Source organism: Equus caballus, chromosome 24 (genome assembly GCF_041296265.1).
Source record: "Equus caballus isolate H_3958 breed thoroughbred chromosome 24, TB-T2T, whole genome shotgun sequence".
In the NCBI taxonomy this organism is placed as follows: Eukaryota; Metazoa; Chordata; class Mammalia; order Perissodactyla; family Equidae; genus Equus; species Equus caballus.
The window spans coordinates 28283300-28300161 of NC_091707.1; the positions used below are offsets into that span (position 1 = coordinate 28283300).

General features: G+C 52.3%; 1 protein-coding gene and 1 long non-coding RNA gene across 3 annotated transcripts in view; one reads left to right on the forward strand and one right to left on the reverse strand.

The window, feature by feature from the left end:
- Window positions 1–1500: 1500 nt before the first annotated feature.
- On the reverse strand, window positions 1501–11650 carry LOC138920612 (uncharacterized). Its single transcript, XR_011432071.1, has 3 exons — window positions 8860–11650; window positions 2703–3561; window positions 1501–2185 (listed from the first exon to the last, which is right to left on the reverse strand). It is a non-coding gene; the product is annotated as an uncharacterized lncRNA (long non-coding RNA).
- GALNT16 (polypeptide N-acetylgalactosaminyltransferase 16) overlaps window positions 11504–16862 on the forward strand; it is an 86918-nt gene continuing 81559 nt past the window's right edge. Inside the window, exons 1-2 of one of the 2 annotated variants that reach the window (XM_023627988.2) lie at window positions 11504–12113; window positions 12462–12751. In XM_023627988.2, the coding sequence (XP_023483756.1) occupies window positions 12575–12751 (177 nt within the window). In that variant the 5' untranslated portion in view covers window positions 11504–12113; window positions 12462–12574. The other variant, XM_070249678.1, reaches the window with a different exon arrangement.

Consider the following 16862-nt stretch of genomic DNA (forward strand, 5'->3'; position numbering starts at 1 on the left):
TTAATCAAGATATGTACCAAAGCCTGGAGGTTTGGTAAGCCTGAGCTGTAGCACGTATGGCTTCCTCTGAGTTCTTGGATACAATGAGCAGGACTAAAGTTGGCTCAGAAAAGGAACAGAAGATGACTTGGGGTTAGTTTTTCTTTTTTAAATGTTATACAAGTGCAGAGCAGTTGGCTGCCGTCCCTCTCTCAAACCATCAGCAGAGCTTGACCTTGGCCAAGATTTTGCCTCATCCTCTCGGCATTTCAGCATAGAGTTGCGTTTCAGCCGTGGAATGCTTAACCAAAAGCACATGCTGTAGTGGTGGTTTCCAAGAGCAAGTTTTTGCAAAAAGTCCGCATTGTGGCATTTTCTCAAAACAACAGCTTTCTCTAAACCACCAACCCGATAAACCCACAAATAGTGATTCTTTGGCTTATTCATACACAAGGGCTGGGATTTGTCTTGTTCTTGTTGATAAGACCTTATTGAAGTGCAGTATAATGAGCATACGATAAAGTGTACAAATCTTAAGAGTACAGCTCTGTGAATTTTGACAAATGTATATACCCATGTAAACAATAAGGGGCTGGGGTTTTTATAATACATGGAATTTCTATCCTGATGATGTTCACCTTGGCATTGGAAGGTTGTATATTCGTCTAGCTGAGTGAATTACTATAAGACACTGCATCCAGGTCAAATGTGATGAAGATTTGGTGGTCTGAATCCAGGCAGTTGCCCTTTTGTCACATCTAGTGGACTTGGTTACTGCAAAGCTTCGTGGTGTTTATTTTTAACAAATTACTTTTTAAAATAGGTAATATGTGCACATAGTACAATTTTTTTTAATATATAACAAAAATGGAATCTCCTCGACAGTCCTTTCCCTCCTTGAAGGTAACCACTGTTAGTATTATTTGTGCCTCGTGTGGTCTTCAGAGAGAGAGAGAGAGTGTGTGTATGTGTACATGTGTGTGCAGGTGTGTGCACAGGGGGTGGGGGAGGTGGTTTCCTTTTTTAAGTCCCAAGTTCCTTCTTTGATCGCTAACTAAGAGTATCCTTCTCTGCCCTTCTCTTCATCCTCTAGGCTCTAGTCTAGGGCGCTTATGCAGAAACTTGGATCCTGCGGCCTCAGTAGGACTAGTTCCTGTTTGTCCTGTACCGTAAAGTTCATTCTCTGTATCTGTCATCTGGCTCAAAAGTGCGTGTTTCTCACAGGATTGGCCATGAATTGATAATTGTTGCAGCTGGGTTTTTTATGTTAGGCTCTCTACTTTTGATATATATATTTTAAATTTTCCATAATAAAATATTTTTTAAAATTCATTTTTCTTTAGTTCCTACAACACACCTGTCTGCTTAAGTTTTTTTTTAAATAATGCTTAATTGCAACTGAAAAGCAAACTATAGGTGGCTCTTTAGACAGTCCCATCCCCACAGCCACCCAAATCAGACATTGAAAATTCCAGAGTGATCCACATGAACCAGGACAATTATTCACCTTCAGAAGCAATCTTTCTCTTTAAACGTAGGATTGACCTCAAATTTATTTTGAAAGGCTTCTCTGGTAGGCAAAATTTGATCGGATCTGTACACTAAGTTTTTTGGTTGGAGAGAAACCAAAGCTCTCATAGATGGCTTTCCTCGGCTGCTTCTCCTAGCTCTCTGCCTTATTTTGTACTCTTCTGTGGCAGGTGGATGAGGAGTTGGGTCTTCTCCAAATTAGAGCTCCGCAAAGATGCATAGTCCAGGGAAAGGAGTGAGGCTCCTGGTGTTTTCCATATGGTTTCCCTAGGGCCATTTTATCCTTGGTGTCCTTTCACGCTCTCTTCTTTGTCTTGCTGTAATCTAATCACCCAAGGCCTCTCCAGTCATCATTAAGCATATTCCCACTGGTCGGGGAGCTCCCTTTGAGCATCACTTTAGAGCAGCTGTCACATTTGAGCAGCATCTGCTTTCTGACAAGCTCAAAGACCGAATGAAGGAAGTCACTGAGTCTTTCCCAGTGAGAGTGGGTAACACAAGCAGCCTTTGGGACTGCGATCCAGAATATGCTGTGAGTTTGATGGCCTGGCAGCTTGTGTGTGGGGGGAGAGGGGGCGATTCCCAGATGGGGCAGGGGTCTTCGTGGTCACAGCCCTGTGGTCCGGCAGGGTTCTAAGGCTGGAATGGTTCCCTAAGCCTTTGGCTCCAGCCTTTTCTGGGGAGAGGAACAGAACGAAGCAAAATGCCTGGTGTGTTTTAAATAGATTCTGCTTGTTGCAGCCATAAGCCCAACAGCTTGGGAGGTGAGTGACCCTGCTAAGAGATTTCTGTTGGGCCCTTTCTCCGGCCCCCAGCCCCTCCTGCCCCTCCTCTCTGACCTGACTCTACTGGTGTGGGTCGTCCTCTCGCTGCTCTCCTGATGGTTTCTCTTCAGGCCTTTCTGATTTTAGTATTTGTTACACTTTTATTGGGTTTTGCTCTCTGCTTTTTCTTTCCCTGAAGCTGTTTTTCCTCATGCTCTGTATCTTTTCATCTCTTGCAGTCTGTGTCTACTCTACAAAGTGCACATCCCCATCTGCTGCTCCTTGTTTGACTGTATTGGCTTCTCAATTGTCCTCTTGCCCCCCACCTTCCCACTGCCTGCGGGGGGACAACCCACCCCCACCTGGGTTTTGATGGCCCTGGAAAGAAGTTGGGTGCCGGGAATGTAAATGGAAGGTGGAGGAACCTACCTTGAGCAATTCCAGTTGTGGGGCAGATGACAGCTCCAGTCTGGGGGATGGGCCTTAAAGATGGCAGCTGTTTCTGGGCAATGTGACAGTTGCAATAGGTGAGCCAGAGGAGGAGGACTGAGAGAAATCAGAGGAGGGTGGGGGAAAGTAGGGGATACAGAAGTGATGGGCCAGCAGCCAGTCCAACCAGTGATAATCAGAAAAGGAGGCAGAAGAGTAAGGCCAGTGGAAGCTCAATGTCAGGAGGAAAGCTGAGGAGGAGCTGGCCCTGGGGGAGAAAACCAGGGGCGTGAGACCCTGCCAGAGAGGCTGTTGCCCAGCTCTGCGAAGTGTAGGCAGGCAGCGTGGGGGTAGAGCCAAGAGGAAAGGGAGCCTTAAAGACCCTTTTTCCCCACCCGTCTCCGGCCCTTTTGTTCTTTTTTCTTTCGTGTTCCTGTTCTCATGTTATATTAGCAGCAGAAAACAAAACAAAACAAAAGGCAGTCTGTCTTGGAAAGGGAATGGCAAGATCTGGAGAATTTAAAGCTGGATGCACTTCCCTCTTTGCTGAACTCTTAGGCCCCTTTGGCCATTTGGCTGCTGGAGTCCTGAGAGCCAGCCCCTTCCTGGAAAACCTTGAATGGAGTCCCTCTACCAGCTTGACAGCCCAGCCCGAATGCCAGTGGCAAGGGCAGCCAGCCACGGTGTGCGCCCACAGAACCCCTCTGGGCGCATGGGGCAGCCAGGAGAGCAGGGCTGTTGGCCATCCCAGCTGGAGGGCTGGGGCTCGTCTTAGGCAGGGTCTGGGCTGAGAGGTGGCTTCCATCATGTGATGTCAACCCATCATGGGCTCCTCCCCTAGGAACTGAGCTGCAGAGGCCTGTGGTAGAAGAAAGAGAAAGGAAAACTCTTGCTTAAAAAAATTTTAATTGAAGAGGTAATAAATGCATGTGGCAAAAAATTAAAAGGTACAAAAGAATTTACAATCAAAAGTCTACCACTCCTCTTCTCCTCAAGTTACCCTCCTCAGAGGTCCCTGGATGTTCCAATTTCTGGTACGTTCTTCCAATTTCTCCTTTTTAGGTCTGCCGTGATCCGGAAGTTTTCAGAGTCTTGATCAAATGGAATATTTTAAATCGTTTATATGTGTATATATGTATGTAATATGTGTGGAGAGATCAAATAATGATAAAGAAAATTATATCTCAGTTTATTGCCCGTAATTCTTGCTGGGCAGAGAATGGTTTAAGATATTATAATAAGTAAATAAATCCTAAAATGCTAGCACTAGAAAGGAGCTTCTAAGTCCTTTTGTAACGAAGTCCTCATTTTTATTTTTATTTTTTACTTTTTTTTTTTTTGATGAGGATTGGCCCTGAGCTAACATCTGTTGCCGATCTTCCTCTTTTTGCCTGAGAAAGGTTGTCACTGAGCTAACATCTGTGCCAATCTTCCTGTATTTTCTATGTGGGACACCGCCATGCCATGGCTTGATGAGCAGTGTGTAGGTCCATGCCTGGGATCCAAACCGCAAACCCCAGGCCGCCAAAGCAGAGTGTGCAAACTCAACCACTATGCCACTAGGCTGGCCCCCTACAGTCCTCATTTTAAACATGAGAAAGAGGCCCAGATAAGTGACACACACACACGCACTGGCAGAAGACGAAAATCGGTGTAGTCTGTCGATCCTACTGGGCCAGGCAGAGGCTATGAGAGGGCACAGTGTCACCCCTCTGCTGAAGACCCTGCACCGCTCAGACCTGCTGTCACCAGGGCAGAGGAGAGGCAGGCATTCTTTTGTTGGGCAGGAGGTAGAAATGCCTGCCTAGGCTAGAGTAAGAGGACAACATGTGTGTGGACACGGAGCAGGGCTGCCAAGTGAGAGCAAGGCCACGCCACCACGGAGCTGTGCCACCACTGGCTCCATGAGCACTGACAGCCCCAACTGTTTACACCACCTACCAGGAAGAGACACCCCAAGATTTATATGCTGACAAAACAGCAGGATAATTTTTAAAAATTCTCTCTGCTTTGACATCCGTTCCAGACGCTGTGAACAATTTCAGTGTCCAAGCCAGATTGAAGCACCTTTTGATGGCTTCAGAAGGTGGATTCAGTGAGGTGGGACGTGTACAACTATAAACACTGGCTGGAAAAACCCTCAATTGCTTTGAAATGGTAAATTTCTAGGCCGTGTGGATCTGATATTACACACCTCCTCCATTAACAGCTTTTTCAATTATTTTGGCTGGTGAGGGAGTGGAAATTAGACTTCGAAATATATCAATGGATATTTTCGGCCTTGCTGAGACCTTCAAAATATATACCAATCCTGGGAACATTTCCTTAATTTCCACTTCCCAGTTACTCAAGGAAAATGGAGGTATCAATTATAGGTACCATTAGATGGAAGGAAAGGCAGGACCGGGACCATGGCTCTCTTTTCAATTTAAATTCTCTCTGGTCTTATTGTCTGACCTCTTTTTGGACCAAAAATTTTTTTTTTTTTTTAAAGATTGGCACCTGGGCTAACAACTGTTGCCAATCTTCTTTTTTTTTTTAAGAATTGGCACCTGGGCTAACAACTGATGCCAATCTTTTTTTTTTTTTTTTTCTGCTTTATCTCCCCAAACCCACCCTGTACACAGTTGTATATCTTAGTTGCAGGTCCTTCTAGTTGTGGGATGTGGGACGCCGCCTCAACGAGGCCTGACGAGCAGTGCCATGTCCGCGCCCAGGATCGGAACCCTGGGCCGCAGCAGCAGAGCGCGCGAAGTTGACCACTCGGCCACGGAGCTGACCCCTTTTTGGACCAAATTTTATTCCAGCCCCAGGTCTGGGAGTCCATCCTAACATGTACCAGATGATGAGGTCCTTGATAAAGAAATGAGTATTCCTAAGAGCTTGGGTCCTGGCACCATCCTGAATCGGGCATCTGATGGAGGCAGAAGAAGTGCCAGTTCTCTGTCTCTTGATCTTCGCCTGAGGGATCCAGAGGTCCTAATCTCTGATGCACACAGCCTCTCCCCCATGCCTAGGTGCTGGGTACTTGGGTGGCCACTTAGCAACGTCTTTGCCCCAATTCTATTTCTGGTTTTCTCATCTCCACCTGACTGGCCTCTTCCACTCCCCTTCCTGAGCACTGGACCTGGATTTACAGCTGCCTGCCTGGACAGACCACAGTGAACTCAAGTTCAGTTGAACATGCCCCCCAAATCTGCTCTTCCTCCTGTATTCTCCGTTTCAGTTAATGGTTACCTTACACCAAGGCGCTTGTCTCCTATGCAAGAAATTTACATGTTATTCTCAAATCCTTTCTGTCACCTCCACCTCCAACTGATCACCAGATCCTCTGAGTCTACCGTCTTTCTCTCCTGCTCCTGTATTACTGCCCTAATCCAGGCGCACCTCATTGCTTGCTTGGACTATTGGAATAAATACCATTGTGATCCCCTGCCACTAGTCTCCAGCCTCCTCACTCAAATTTATAACTGATCATGTCACTCTTTGTTTTAAAATCTTGAATGGTTCTCCGTGGCTTACCAAAATGTCAGACTTCTTACAAAGGCATAGAGGTGTCTGTAACTGGCCCATGCCTACCCCTCTGACCTCATTACCATCACCATCCCCTGGCCCATACGCATCAGACCACTCACCACTGCTGTGCTCCCGACACGTCCACATCTTAGGCCCTTCGTTTGCCTCGTCCTCTTCCACATCTTGCCCACCTTCTTATCCTTTAAGACTCAGCTCCCAGATGGCTTCTTACTTGTGAAAAAGCCTCCTTTGTGCCTCTGTGGAGCTCTATTATGTCATCTTGGGATGACTTAGGTGTATTTCCCCACTATCAGTTACTGGGCTTCTCAGAAGCTGGGATGGAGTTTTGTTTATTTTTGTGTCCCTGGAACCTAGCCTTGCATGGTAGGCATTCAAGAAGGAAAGGAAAGAAAGGGACTAGAAATAACCACCCCACTGGGCAAACAGGCTTTGGCTTCACTGTTCGTGCAGGCTCGTGGCATTTTCGTGGGACAGAACGAGGAGCAGCAGCAGCCTGCTGCCCTAGATACTTACTCATTTATTCATTGCACACATATTTACTAAGTGCCACCATAATGCTCAATACTGTGCTAGAAACTGGTGATACACAAAAGAAGGCTGCCAGGCCCTGCTCAGAGGAAATCCCACTCAAGGGCGAGAGGCATGTGACAGTCACTGGCCTGGCCTTTTGGGCCATCTGGTCTGCTCTGAGGACATTTGCCACCCAGCTCTCCAGAGGCCGTGGAGGAGGGGAAAGGATGAAGGAGAAGGCAGTGGAGGCCTTGCGGAGGGCTCTGCCTCTGGCCAATTCTGCTGACCAGCTGGCTTTATTTATGCATTTCTCCTTTGTAGGAATTCCTTGCTGTTAAGAAAAGCCATTTGACACATTTCTAATTAGCCCTCAGACCCTGCAGTCCTCTTATTCCCAAATGCAACAGCTGGGTCATTTCATGATCAGTAATAACATTTGTAGCTCCTGCAGTTATCCTTCAAAATCCAGGTCATTCCTCTTCTGACTTCTGATGGGACCACAGAGGACATTCTCACCCCCTCATTCTGGGGCAGAGGTTTGACCTCTGGCCCTGTGGTTGGGGGAGGAGCCAGCTGCTCCTGAGGAGGCCTGGTGAGGGGACCTGGGTTACTCACCACACTGGCCCACACTGACCCTAGATCCTCACTCCCTTTCTCTGGGTTCCAGTTCTGCACCCATCTCTCATCTATTAACTGTTCTAAGCACTGGGGAGACTGGTGAACGAAACATGCAAGGACCCTGCCCTCATGGCACTTACACTCCAGTGGCAGAAACTGATATAAAAAGCCACTGTTTGGGGGCCGGCCAGTGGCGCAGCGGTTAAGTGCGCACGTTCCACTTCGGCAGCCCGGGGTTCGCCCGTTCAGATCCCAGGTGCGGACATGGCACCGCTTGGCAAGCCATGCTCTGGCAGGCATCCCACATATAAAGTAGAGGAAGATGGGCGTGGATGTTAGCTCAGGGCCAGTCTTCCTCAGTAAAAAGAGGAGGATTGGCAACTGATGTTAGCTCAAGGCTAATCTTCCTCAAAAAAAAAAAAAAGCCACCGTTATCAGACAAATAGGAAAATGATGACTGCTAAGAAGACTCGGAGGTTGTTTCAAAGAGCCAGGTCCTTGCCTCGATTTATAATGGTTTATAGAAACTTCACTTATAAATAACTTTTCCTTAGATCCACTGGCGCATTAAGTACGGTCAGCTGGCAGTGGGTAGCATATGTGCCACTTGATGTCTGGGTGACCTCTGTGGACCTCGTTCTCTTCATCTGTGAAATGGAGATGGTCCTGCCTTCCTCACAGGATCATTGTATTCTGAGATTGTGTATCGGCACAGTGCCTGTTGCATGGTAATTTAAGTTCTATTCACCATCCCTGCTTCCTTTCCTGCTTAGAGCAGACATGGGGGTCTAATCAGTTCCCTTCACCCACTTTCCGGATCCCTGCTGCAGCTGCAGACAGGGCAAGAGGCTTCCAAGCTGACCCAGAGTCTCAAGAGTAAAGGGTATGCCAGCAAGAATGGATACCCTGGAGCCCTGCACTCTGCCTGTCCCCGCTCCCCACCTCCAGTCCACTCAGCAGAGGTTCTAGAAGAGGCAGCCACTCATTTATGGGGCAAGACAATCATCCTTGTTAGCCCTTGAATGTGGCTGAAGAGGCCAGTCTGAGCTCTGTTCTCCTTGGCAGCTCTGAGGAGCAATCCCCTGTGTATGCCCTGGGCAGTCCCCCTTCCCCCTGCACCAGCAGCGTGCCTGTGAGTGGGCCTCCAGGGGCCTGGGGCGGTTACCATGCACTGGATTTTACATGCTTGGTTTCATGCTACCCTTCTCAACAATGCTGCAAGTTAAGGGCTGTCAATGCCTCATTTTACACTTGAGGAAAGTGAGGCTAAGAGAGGGTAAGAATTTGCCCAAGCCACTCTCCTAATGTGTGACAGAACCAGCATTTGAATTCAGGTTGTCCAACTCCAGAGCTAAGGTCTTACACCGAGCTGTACCCTTTCTTTCCAGTTAGCCACCCCATCCCCAGAACCCCCACAGCAAATGCACAGGGCCAGAGAGTTTCCTCTGGCCTCTGGGAGCGCCTGGGGCACATGGCACTTTGGCCAGCTTACCTGAGTGCTGGCTTCGACAGCTTTAACGGAGAAGGGGACCATGTCTGAAACCTATGCCACACGAGAGAAAAGGCCCAGGGAACTGGAAGTCCACAATGGCACAGTTGGAGGGATCTCAGTGTTGTCTCTTTGCGTCCCTCCTTGTACAGAGGAGAACACAGAGGCCCAGAAGGTAAGTGAGGTCCCTGCATACAGAACTTCTGTCCACCCTGCAGACTGCCCCGTGGCCTCAAGCCCTGCACCAGTGCCCGGACACTGGCGTGAAAAAGAAACTTAGACGCAGCCCGCCACTTCCCTGCTGTCTGACTCTCAGCAAGCGAGGCTTCACTGGACCTCCGAGACCTCGTCTGCAGGCTGTGGGCGCTTTAGAGACAATGTGTGTGAGATGCCGGCACAGCAGCTGGCACCTGCGAGGGACTCAGTGAACTGTAGCTATTATCATCACTCTTGTTGTTTTCGAAGTTTGATGAATGTTAGGCAACACGAAGTCTCTTAGGTGTCGCTTTGATTCTATGGTTCTGCTGGAATCCATTCCTAGGACCAGAGAGGAAACAATGTTCACTGTCATCGCTGAATGCTGAAATCCATCTCCGGGAAGGCTGAGGCTCAGCTCTGCACCTATTTGGGATTAGAATCTGGAAGAAAAACCATGGGTTGTAGCCGAGGTAGCAGCTGCTGGTTCCTGGCTCTTCCCGTCTGCCTGAGGCTGGAGCCCTCCTCCTGGAGCCATCAGAAACCCTGGTTTCAGTTGGCATGGCCCAGCTTCACCACTCATGCTTAGGGGTGAATTTGGAGCCTCTCCTCAGGGGTTGATGTGATGTCTTTGGATCCCACATCCTCTCACCTGGTTCTCTCAAGACCAAAGGCAAGCAGGCCCGCATAGATCAGGCTGGGATAAGGGGAGCAGCCTATGGCAACAGAGGGCCATTCCCCAAGTCTTTCCACTGGCTGACCTGAGAGCCTGTGTGGCTGGGGGGACACCAGGAGGGCAGGCCCCTTACATTTCCTTGTTGTCTGGAGGTGCCTGTGAGGCCTGACTGCTAAGGAGCAAGGTCTTCCGGCCTCCCCCAGAGGACGTGACCCCAGGGTTCGCCTCATGTTTCCTGTGGAAACTAGGCAGTGGCTTGATGGTGGTTTTCTCCATCTATGCAAATGAACCCTGGCCCTGACTGAAGTCTAATTAAACTTCCCAGGCAAGAGAGACCTGGGACAGCAAGGCTGGCCCGCTGCTCAAGGGCCATGGCATCTCGTCACCCATCTCCTATTTTTCCTGACTGCCACACAGCTCATGCCTCAGATTCCCTGCTTTTACAGATGGCTTCGTGAGACCCTCTTTTATGCATTCCCTTCTTTCTAGGGCCACCTTCTTGGTAGGGCTATTTTTGCACTTGCCTAGGTGTCCTTGTGGTTAGTTTTCTGAGGGAGGAAGAGGGGACTGCACTTGCAAGGATGACCTTTCTGTAGCAAAAGGCTCATTAAGGTTTTCTTTCTTCATTTCACTTCCCTCCAACAGAAATATATTGAGCATCTATTAGATGTGTGGTTCAGCGAGTGCTGGAGAAACGGGGGTGGGGTGGGGAATGAATGGTGCTGTTGGGGGTGGTTGTGGGAGGGCATGAGCTGTGACCTCATGTCTCTCTGATTCCGGAGGCGGCTTCATTTAGAGGCCAGACCCTACGTAGGCCTTCAGATGAGCCAGCGTCCAGTAGCACTAGCAGGAAGCAAACTCCCTGCCAACTCTGGCCCTGGCATTCAAGGGCCTCCTGAGTCCAGAGTCCCCCAGCATGGCCAACTTCAACTCCCACCAAGTCCTTCCCAGCATCCTGGGCCCCAGCAATGCCAGGCAGCTCTCTTCCTGAACACAAGTACATACTTCCATCCTCTGGACCTTTTTTTAAAAAAAATTCTTGCCGGCCAGCCCGGTGGCACAGCGGTTAAGTGTGCACATTCCGCTTCCGTGCCCGGGGTTCTCCGGTTTGTCTGGTTCAGATCCCCGGTGCGGACATGGCACCGCTTGGCACACCATGTTGTTGTAGGCATCCCACATATAAAGTAGAGGAAGATGGGCATGGATGTTAGGTCAGGGCCAGGTTTCCTCAGCAGAAAGAGGAGGATTGGCAGCAGTTAGCTCAGGGTGAATCTTCCTCAAAAAAATAAATAAATAAAAAAATTTTTTTGCTGAGGAGGATTCGCCCTGACCTAACATCTGAGACAATCTTCCTTATTTTATACGTGGGTCACCGCCACAGCATGGCTGACGAGTGGTGTAGATCCATGCCTGGAATCCCAACCCTCGAACCTCAGTCGCTGAAGCAGAGCGGGACCAACTTAACCACTACATCTGCCACGGGGTGCCGGGGCCCCCCCTCTTCTGGACCCTGCTCTGGTTATTCATGCAGCTGATACCCTGCCCTGCCCGCCCCCTTCCCTGCCTTTTAAGAATCTACTCAAAAGATTTATCCACCTTCTGTGAGAAGCCTTCCCTAAGACCCCCTTGCAATGCATTCTTTCTTCCCCCGTGATCCCTGCTTCATTTATTGAGCATCTATGCACTGAGTGTCTTCTCTGTGCCTGACCTGTGGGGGCCTCCTAGAACTAATTTAGCCCACAAGCCTGCTGTCCCGAGTGAGAGTAGTTCACACCCATTCTCAGCGCCTCCAGGGCTGGGGCAGACTCCCAATGGTTTCTCTGTCTTTGTCTCTCCCCACAGTGTTTTGCACTTAGTCGAAAGTGTCAGATGGAGAGACGGTTCTAGACTGGGCTCTGCCCATTAATTAGTCGTGTGGCCTCGGGCGACTCTTCCAGCCTCTCTGGCCTCCCTTCCTCCTGATGAAATGGTTATGATGATACCTCAGAGTTGTCCAGGGGACAATGAGGAGGGATACAGGGAAGCGTCATGAAAGCTGGGAGCCCCAGGCCAATGGAAGACGGAGGGGTGGTGTACCCCATTCTCCTTGCACAGGCAGTGAAACGGCGTCGCCTCTCCTTCGCTCTCTTCGAATGTCAAGTGCACCAGCTTCCAATGTCTCCTCGGGCGTCTCGGAATCCTAGGCTGCAGAGAATTCCGGTGCAAACTCCAGACTCCTCCTGCCCTGCCATCCCTTCCCAAGGACTCGCCGAGCACACCTTAAACCCCGCTCCAGAGCGTAGTTCAGAGCGCAGCCCAGAACTGCAGCTCCGCGGCGCGGGCCCGGGTCGGGGTCGCGCATCTCCAGCCGGTGACTCAGGGCCACTCGGTCCGGGGTTGGGTGGAGGTAGGCGGGACCGACCAGGGCCGCGCGGGGGCAGCCGCCGGTCGCTCGGTTGCCGAGCGGTGGGAGCCGAGACTGGCTCTGGCCCGTCGCCATTCCGCCGCGGGCGCCGGCCTCGCCGGGCCTTCCTCCCGCGCCGCTCCGCACCCGCCGCGCTCCTCTCCGGTGCGCGGCGGCCCGGGCGCCCGGAGGGGCTGGAGCGCGGGGCGGGCTCTGCGCGCGAATGAATGGGCGCCCGAGGGACGCGCGCGCTTGGGGCTGAAGGGCATTAGGACCGCGAGGATCGCTGCACGCTCCTGTCTCTCCCTGTCACCCCCCCACCCCCACCTCTCTCCTTTTTCTGCTCTGCAGGACTGAGCAGCCAGGCGCGAGCGAAAACAAACAGCTGGGGCTGCGAGCGCCCCCGCCCCGGCCCGGAGAGCACGCCGGCCCGGGCCCCCACTTAGGGCGCCCACCCGCCCACCATGAGGAAGATCCGCGCCAATGCCATCGCCATCCTGACCGTAGCCTGGATCCTGGGCACTTTCTACTACTTATGGCAGGACAACCGAGCCCACGCAGCATCCTCCGGCGGCCGAGGCGCGCAGAGGGCCGGTGGGAGGCCGGAGCAGCTCCGCGAGGACCGCACCATCCCGCTCATTGTGAGTACGCCCCGCGCTCCGGGCGGCCGGCCCGGGAGCCGCGGCGCGCATCCTAGCCCCGCGCGGCTGCGGAGGGCGCGGGGCCCGGCCGGGGGCTGCGTGCCCGCCGCGCCCTGCTGGCTTTGTATATGTTGGAGCATTCCTGCCCGTTGTTATGGCAACCTCGGTCGGGCTAGCGGGCCGGGGCGCACGGATGGAGGGAGGGTGACAGCGGGTGGGGGCTGGGAGAAAGTGCTGCAAGTTTGGTGGGCCCGGCGTGCGCTCGCGACTGGGAACGTGGCGGCTCTCGGCACTGCGCCGCGGGGTCGGGGGCCGGGGGCTGCCCGCGCCTCGCCCGCCCGGGAAGGCGACTGGACCTTGCGCGCAGCGAGCGGGCGATGGGAACCGCGCGCGAGTGAGCGCGTAGGTGGCCGTGCGCACCCCCTCTCCAGCCTCCTCAGGGCAAAGGACGTGGGGTGGGGGCTCTGGGTAAGGCAGGGTCGCTAGAGGCTGCGCCCAGCTTTGCGTCCACTTCTCAGCCCGGGTCAACCTGAACCTGCTTCTTTGGCACGGAGAACTCCACACTAACACCTCACGAGGTTCTCTGGGTTCGGGAAAGGTCTCGTCCTATGCGCGCCCCTCACCGCAACAATAGGGTCCGTCATGACGAGTGGACAGCGTCTGTGCCCGGGCTCGGAGATCCCTCTCACGATGTCAGCCCCGCGACGTCAATGCGAGAGAGGAAACAAAACCCGCGAGCCCGGCGGGGGCCTCGGCGGGGCTGCGGGGGCCCAAGGCGCTCCTGGGACCCGGGCTGGGGCGTGCGGAGCCCCCGCCGCCCTGCAGAGGGCGTTCCTGTCGCAGCCTCCGCCCGGCCCCGAGTGACAGCTGTGTGTGGTAGGGGCACCTGTTGAGGCGGGAGGCTCTGGGACCCGCCGAGAGGTGCGCTCCTGCGGGCCGCGTTCTTCCGACGGGGGCGGGTAATGGGCGAGAGCCTTGGGCGACCGTCGGGACGAACTGCTGAGCGTGGGCTGGACGATCGAGAGGAAGGAGAGCAAGGCGTGGGGCCGGGGATGGGCGGGCAGCAGGGTGGCCATCCTGACGTGAGAAGATCCGGGCCTGGGGAGGTGCGGGGTCAGGAGGGCCACGGCTTGAGGGCTGGAGAACCTGAGATGGAATTTGCACAAAGGCAGCTGAGCCCCAGGACTATGGGGCGGGGGGAGGGAGGGGAGGAAGGGTAGGGAGGGTCGTGGAGGACGTGCTTTCTTATTCCCATCCTGCCCCGGATTCCGTGTCTTGTCACCCACCCAGGAAGAAGTGAAAATCCCCTGCAAAGGGACCACATTTCCTGGCTCTGCCTGAGGAGAGCTTGGAGTTTGTGGGTTTTCCTCCAGCCCCCTCCCCCAATTCCCAGATCCCTGTCTAGTTGAAGTCTCTGGGGAGGAACCTGATTAGGTAGGGTGTTCCCTCCTGGGCTGAGGGTCCCTGTCACTAGGATGCTCTTTCCAAAGCACTTGTGGATGGCTGGACAGAGAGGCTGCTGAGGAAAAAGCCTCTTGTGTAGAGACCCCAGAGCGGTGGGGTCTGGGTGGACTGACAGACTGGAGTCCGGAACCAGCCAAACCGGTAGTGGCCCCAGACCCCCAGGGAGCTTCCACACCCTGGACTCCTTCAAGCTGCCCTGTTCTTACACCCTGAGAGGGCCAGCCCTGGTCTCAGGGTGGGTGGGCCTGGGGAAGCAGGGGAAAGGCAGGCTGGCCAGATGTTCTGTCCTTCCCTGTGGTGACTGATGGGAGGAGGGTCTGAGCTGGAAGAGGAGGAGGAGGGGAAAGAGGAGGGGATGGGAGGGAAGAGAGCACAGGGATCCTGCTGCTTAGTGCCGAGGCTGGGTCTCATCATGTTTGCCTCTGCTTCAGAATCCTGACCTTGCTCTGGGACCTCTCCAGTGTCCTCTGAGACCAGCCAAGAAGGCCGCTCAGACTGAGAGCCCCAGCATGGTGTGGGGTCATGTGGGATGCGTGTGACAGTCGTTTTTCAACATCCTCTGGCCCTCTCCTTGTTCCCATGGGGTCTGACTTGCTGCTCATTAGAAGAGGTCTGTGCACTGGAAGCCCAGTTTAAAGTGGGAAGGAGTATCAGGGAGATCCCTGGGAGCTGGGGAGTGGAGGTGCAGGAAGAGGGGGAGAATGGAAGTTTCTGGGGCATGAGCCACAGAGCCTTCTCTAGCCACTCAGGGGCATAGCCAGTTCCCTCTCTGTTCTTAAGCTTTAGTCCTGGGTGTCTGTTCTGTGGGTGCTGGACCCAGGCACACACCACCTTTGCCACTGCCTTGCGTTGTATTCCTATCTTCCAAGGTCTTTGACTTCAGCGGATTCTCAGTCATCTACCCTGTCTCCTTGTTGAATGTAAGCTGTCACCCAGGGACTGTGTGGGAAGCTTCTTGCCAGCAAGACTTAGTAAGTACTTGTTAGATGAGTGAAGTAGGATTTCTGCTCATCTCTGGGGGCAGTCCAAGCTTCATATCCTCCTAACATTTTATTCCCAGCTCCAACCTGACTATAACTAAGGAGACAGAGGAATGCATGTATAGCTTCTCCAGGAGTTAAACTCTTTGTTCAACTTAAAAGGGGCAGGTGCAGCTGAGGATTTGCTTTCTCCCTAAAATCCGTGGTTCTCCTCTCACTGGTCTTCCTGCCGTTCCAAAACATGTCTCTGTCTAGTTGGGCCAGGACGCTGCATGTGGATTTTCAGATTCTTAGGGAATGATGTGGCCAGCCCTGCTGACAGAGGCTGAGAAAATTCAGACAAGCGTCGTCACTCCCCTGGGGAATCAGAGAGCTGAGCTGGAAAAGGGAGGGTCTACACAACGGCCTGGGCCAGGAGGCAGCCCGGCCTTCACAACGTCTGGGCCATTTGAAGCCAGCCAAGTTGCTCCTGGACCTTGGAGGTGCTTATTTGGCATTGTGGGGTGTCGGCATGACAACCGTATGGCCCAGATTTCTCAGGGAGGTCCTGATTTTTAATATTCTGTCCTGCTGTCAGCCCATGTGTCACAAATTGTGATGTGAAAAATTGGTAATGGAATCTGTAGCACTAAAGGGAGATGCTGACTCCATCCCTAAATGGCTGCGTACGATGTGGCAGCTTTTGTGATTTTTCCATGCTGTACTTTACGGGCAAGGCAGTGGATTTGGGGACATCCGCTCGAATCTCCATCGATGCACGCTGCCACTGGACGCAGCTACAGCAGGAAGTGGAGCAGACGCGGCTGGCCTTCCGTCTCCAGGCCTCACAGTTGGGAAGAACATTGGTGAATGGTCTGGTCCCCAGGTTTTCCACGTGCTAATTCTGCTAATTCTCTAACAGACATAGGTGGGATGCTGGAGTGTTACACGGAATTTCACTTTATCGACATATTTGTAAAAGACTATCCATATGGGTATTTTCAGGTCAGATGTAGTTGTTTGCAACATCATCTATTTGGAACCATGGAAGTTTTAGGCAAGAGTTTTCCTAAACTGGAGTTTCTTATCCTATAATCGAGATACTGCTGAGTGACCGTGGGCAAAATACTTACACCTCTGGACCTTGATTATTTTATGTGTTAAATTTGGGTTAAATGATTTGTAAGGTTCGTTAATCCTTAGATAAGCTGACGATAGCTTCATTTCTGGAAGAGAATACATGGCTTTCTGGGAGCTCTCCTGGAGGGTGCCCTGAAGTTCGTTGCTTAGGGAGGGAGGGCACGGCCCTGTTAGGAGAAGGTCCCGCAGGACTCTCACGGCCTCGCAGGCGTCCCCGTTGTCTAGCAGAAGGAAACACAGAGAATGGCTTTTCGGTGCTGTGCTCTGAGGGCAGAGGCTTCACTCAGATCTGGATGAGTTTATATTTTATTTATAATGTATGCATTTTGGAACTCTGGGAATATGATTTGCCTAAATGACAGAAAATGATTTTGTGTTTAATTTGTCTAGGTGCCGCACACAGGAAAGAGGGTGGGGAGGGAGAGGCACAAACACCAACAGTTCCCTTCCCAAAATGTTCTGATTGAAAGGGGCTGATTTCTCATCACTGGGGTCCCATCCTGGGTCATATTGAGACCTGTCCGTAGGACTTGGGGACAGCGCAGAAG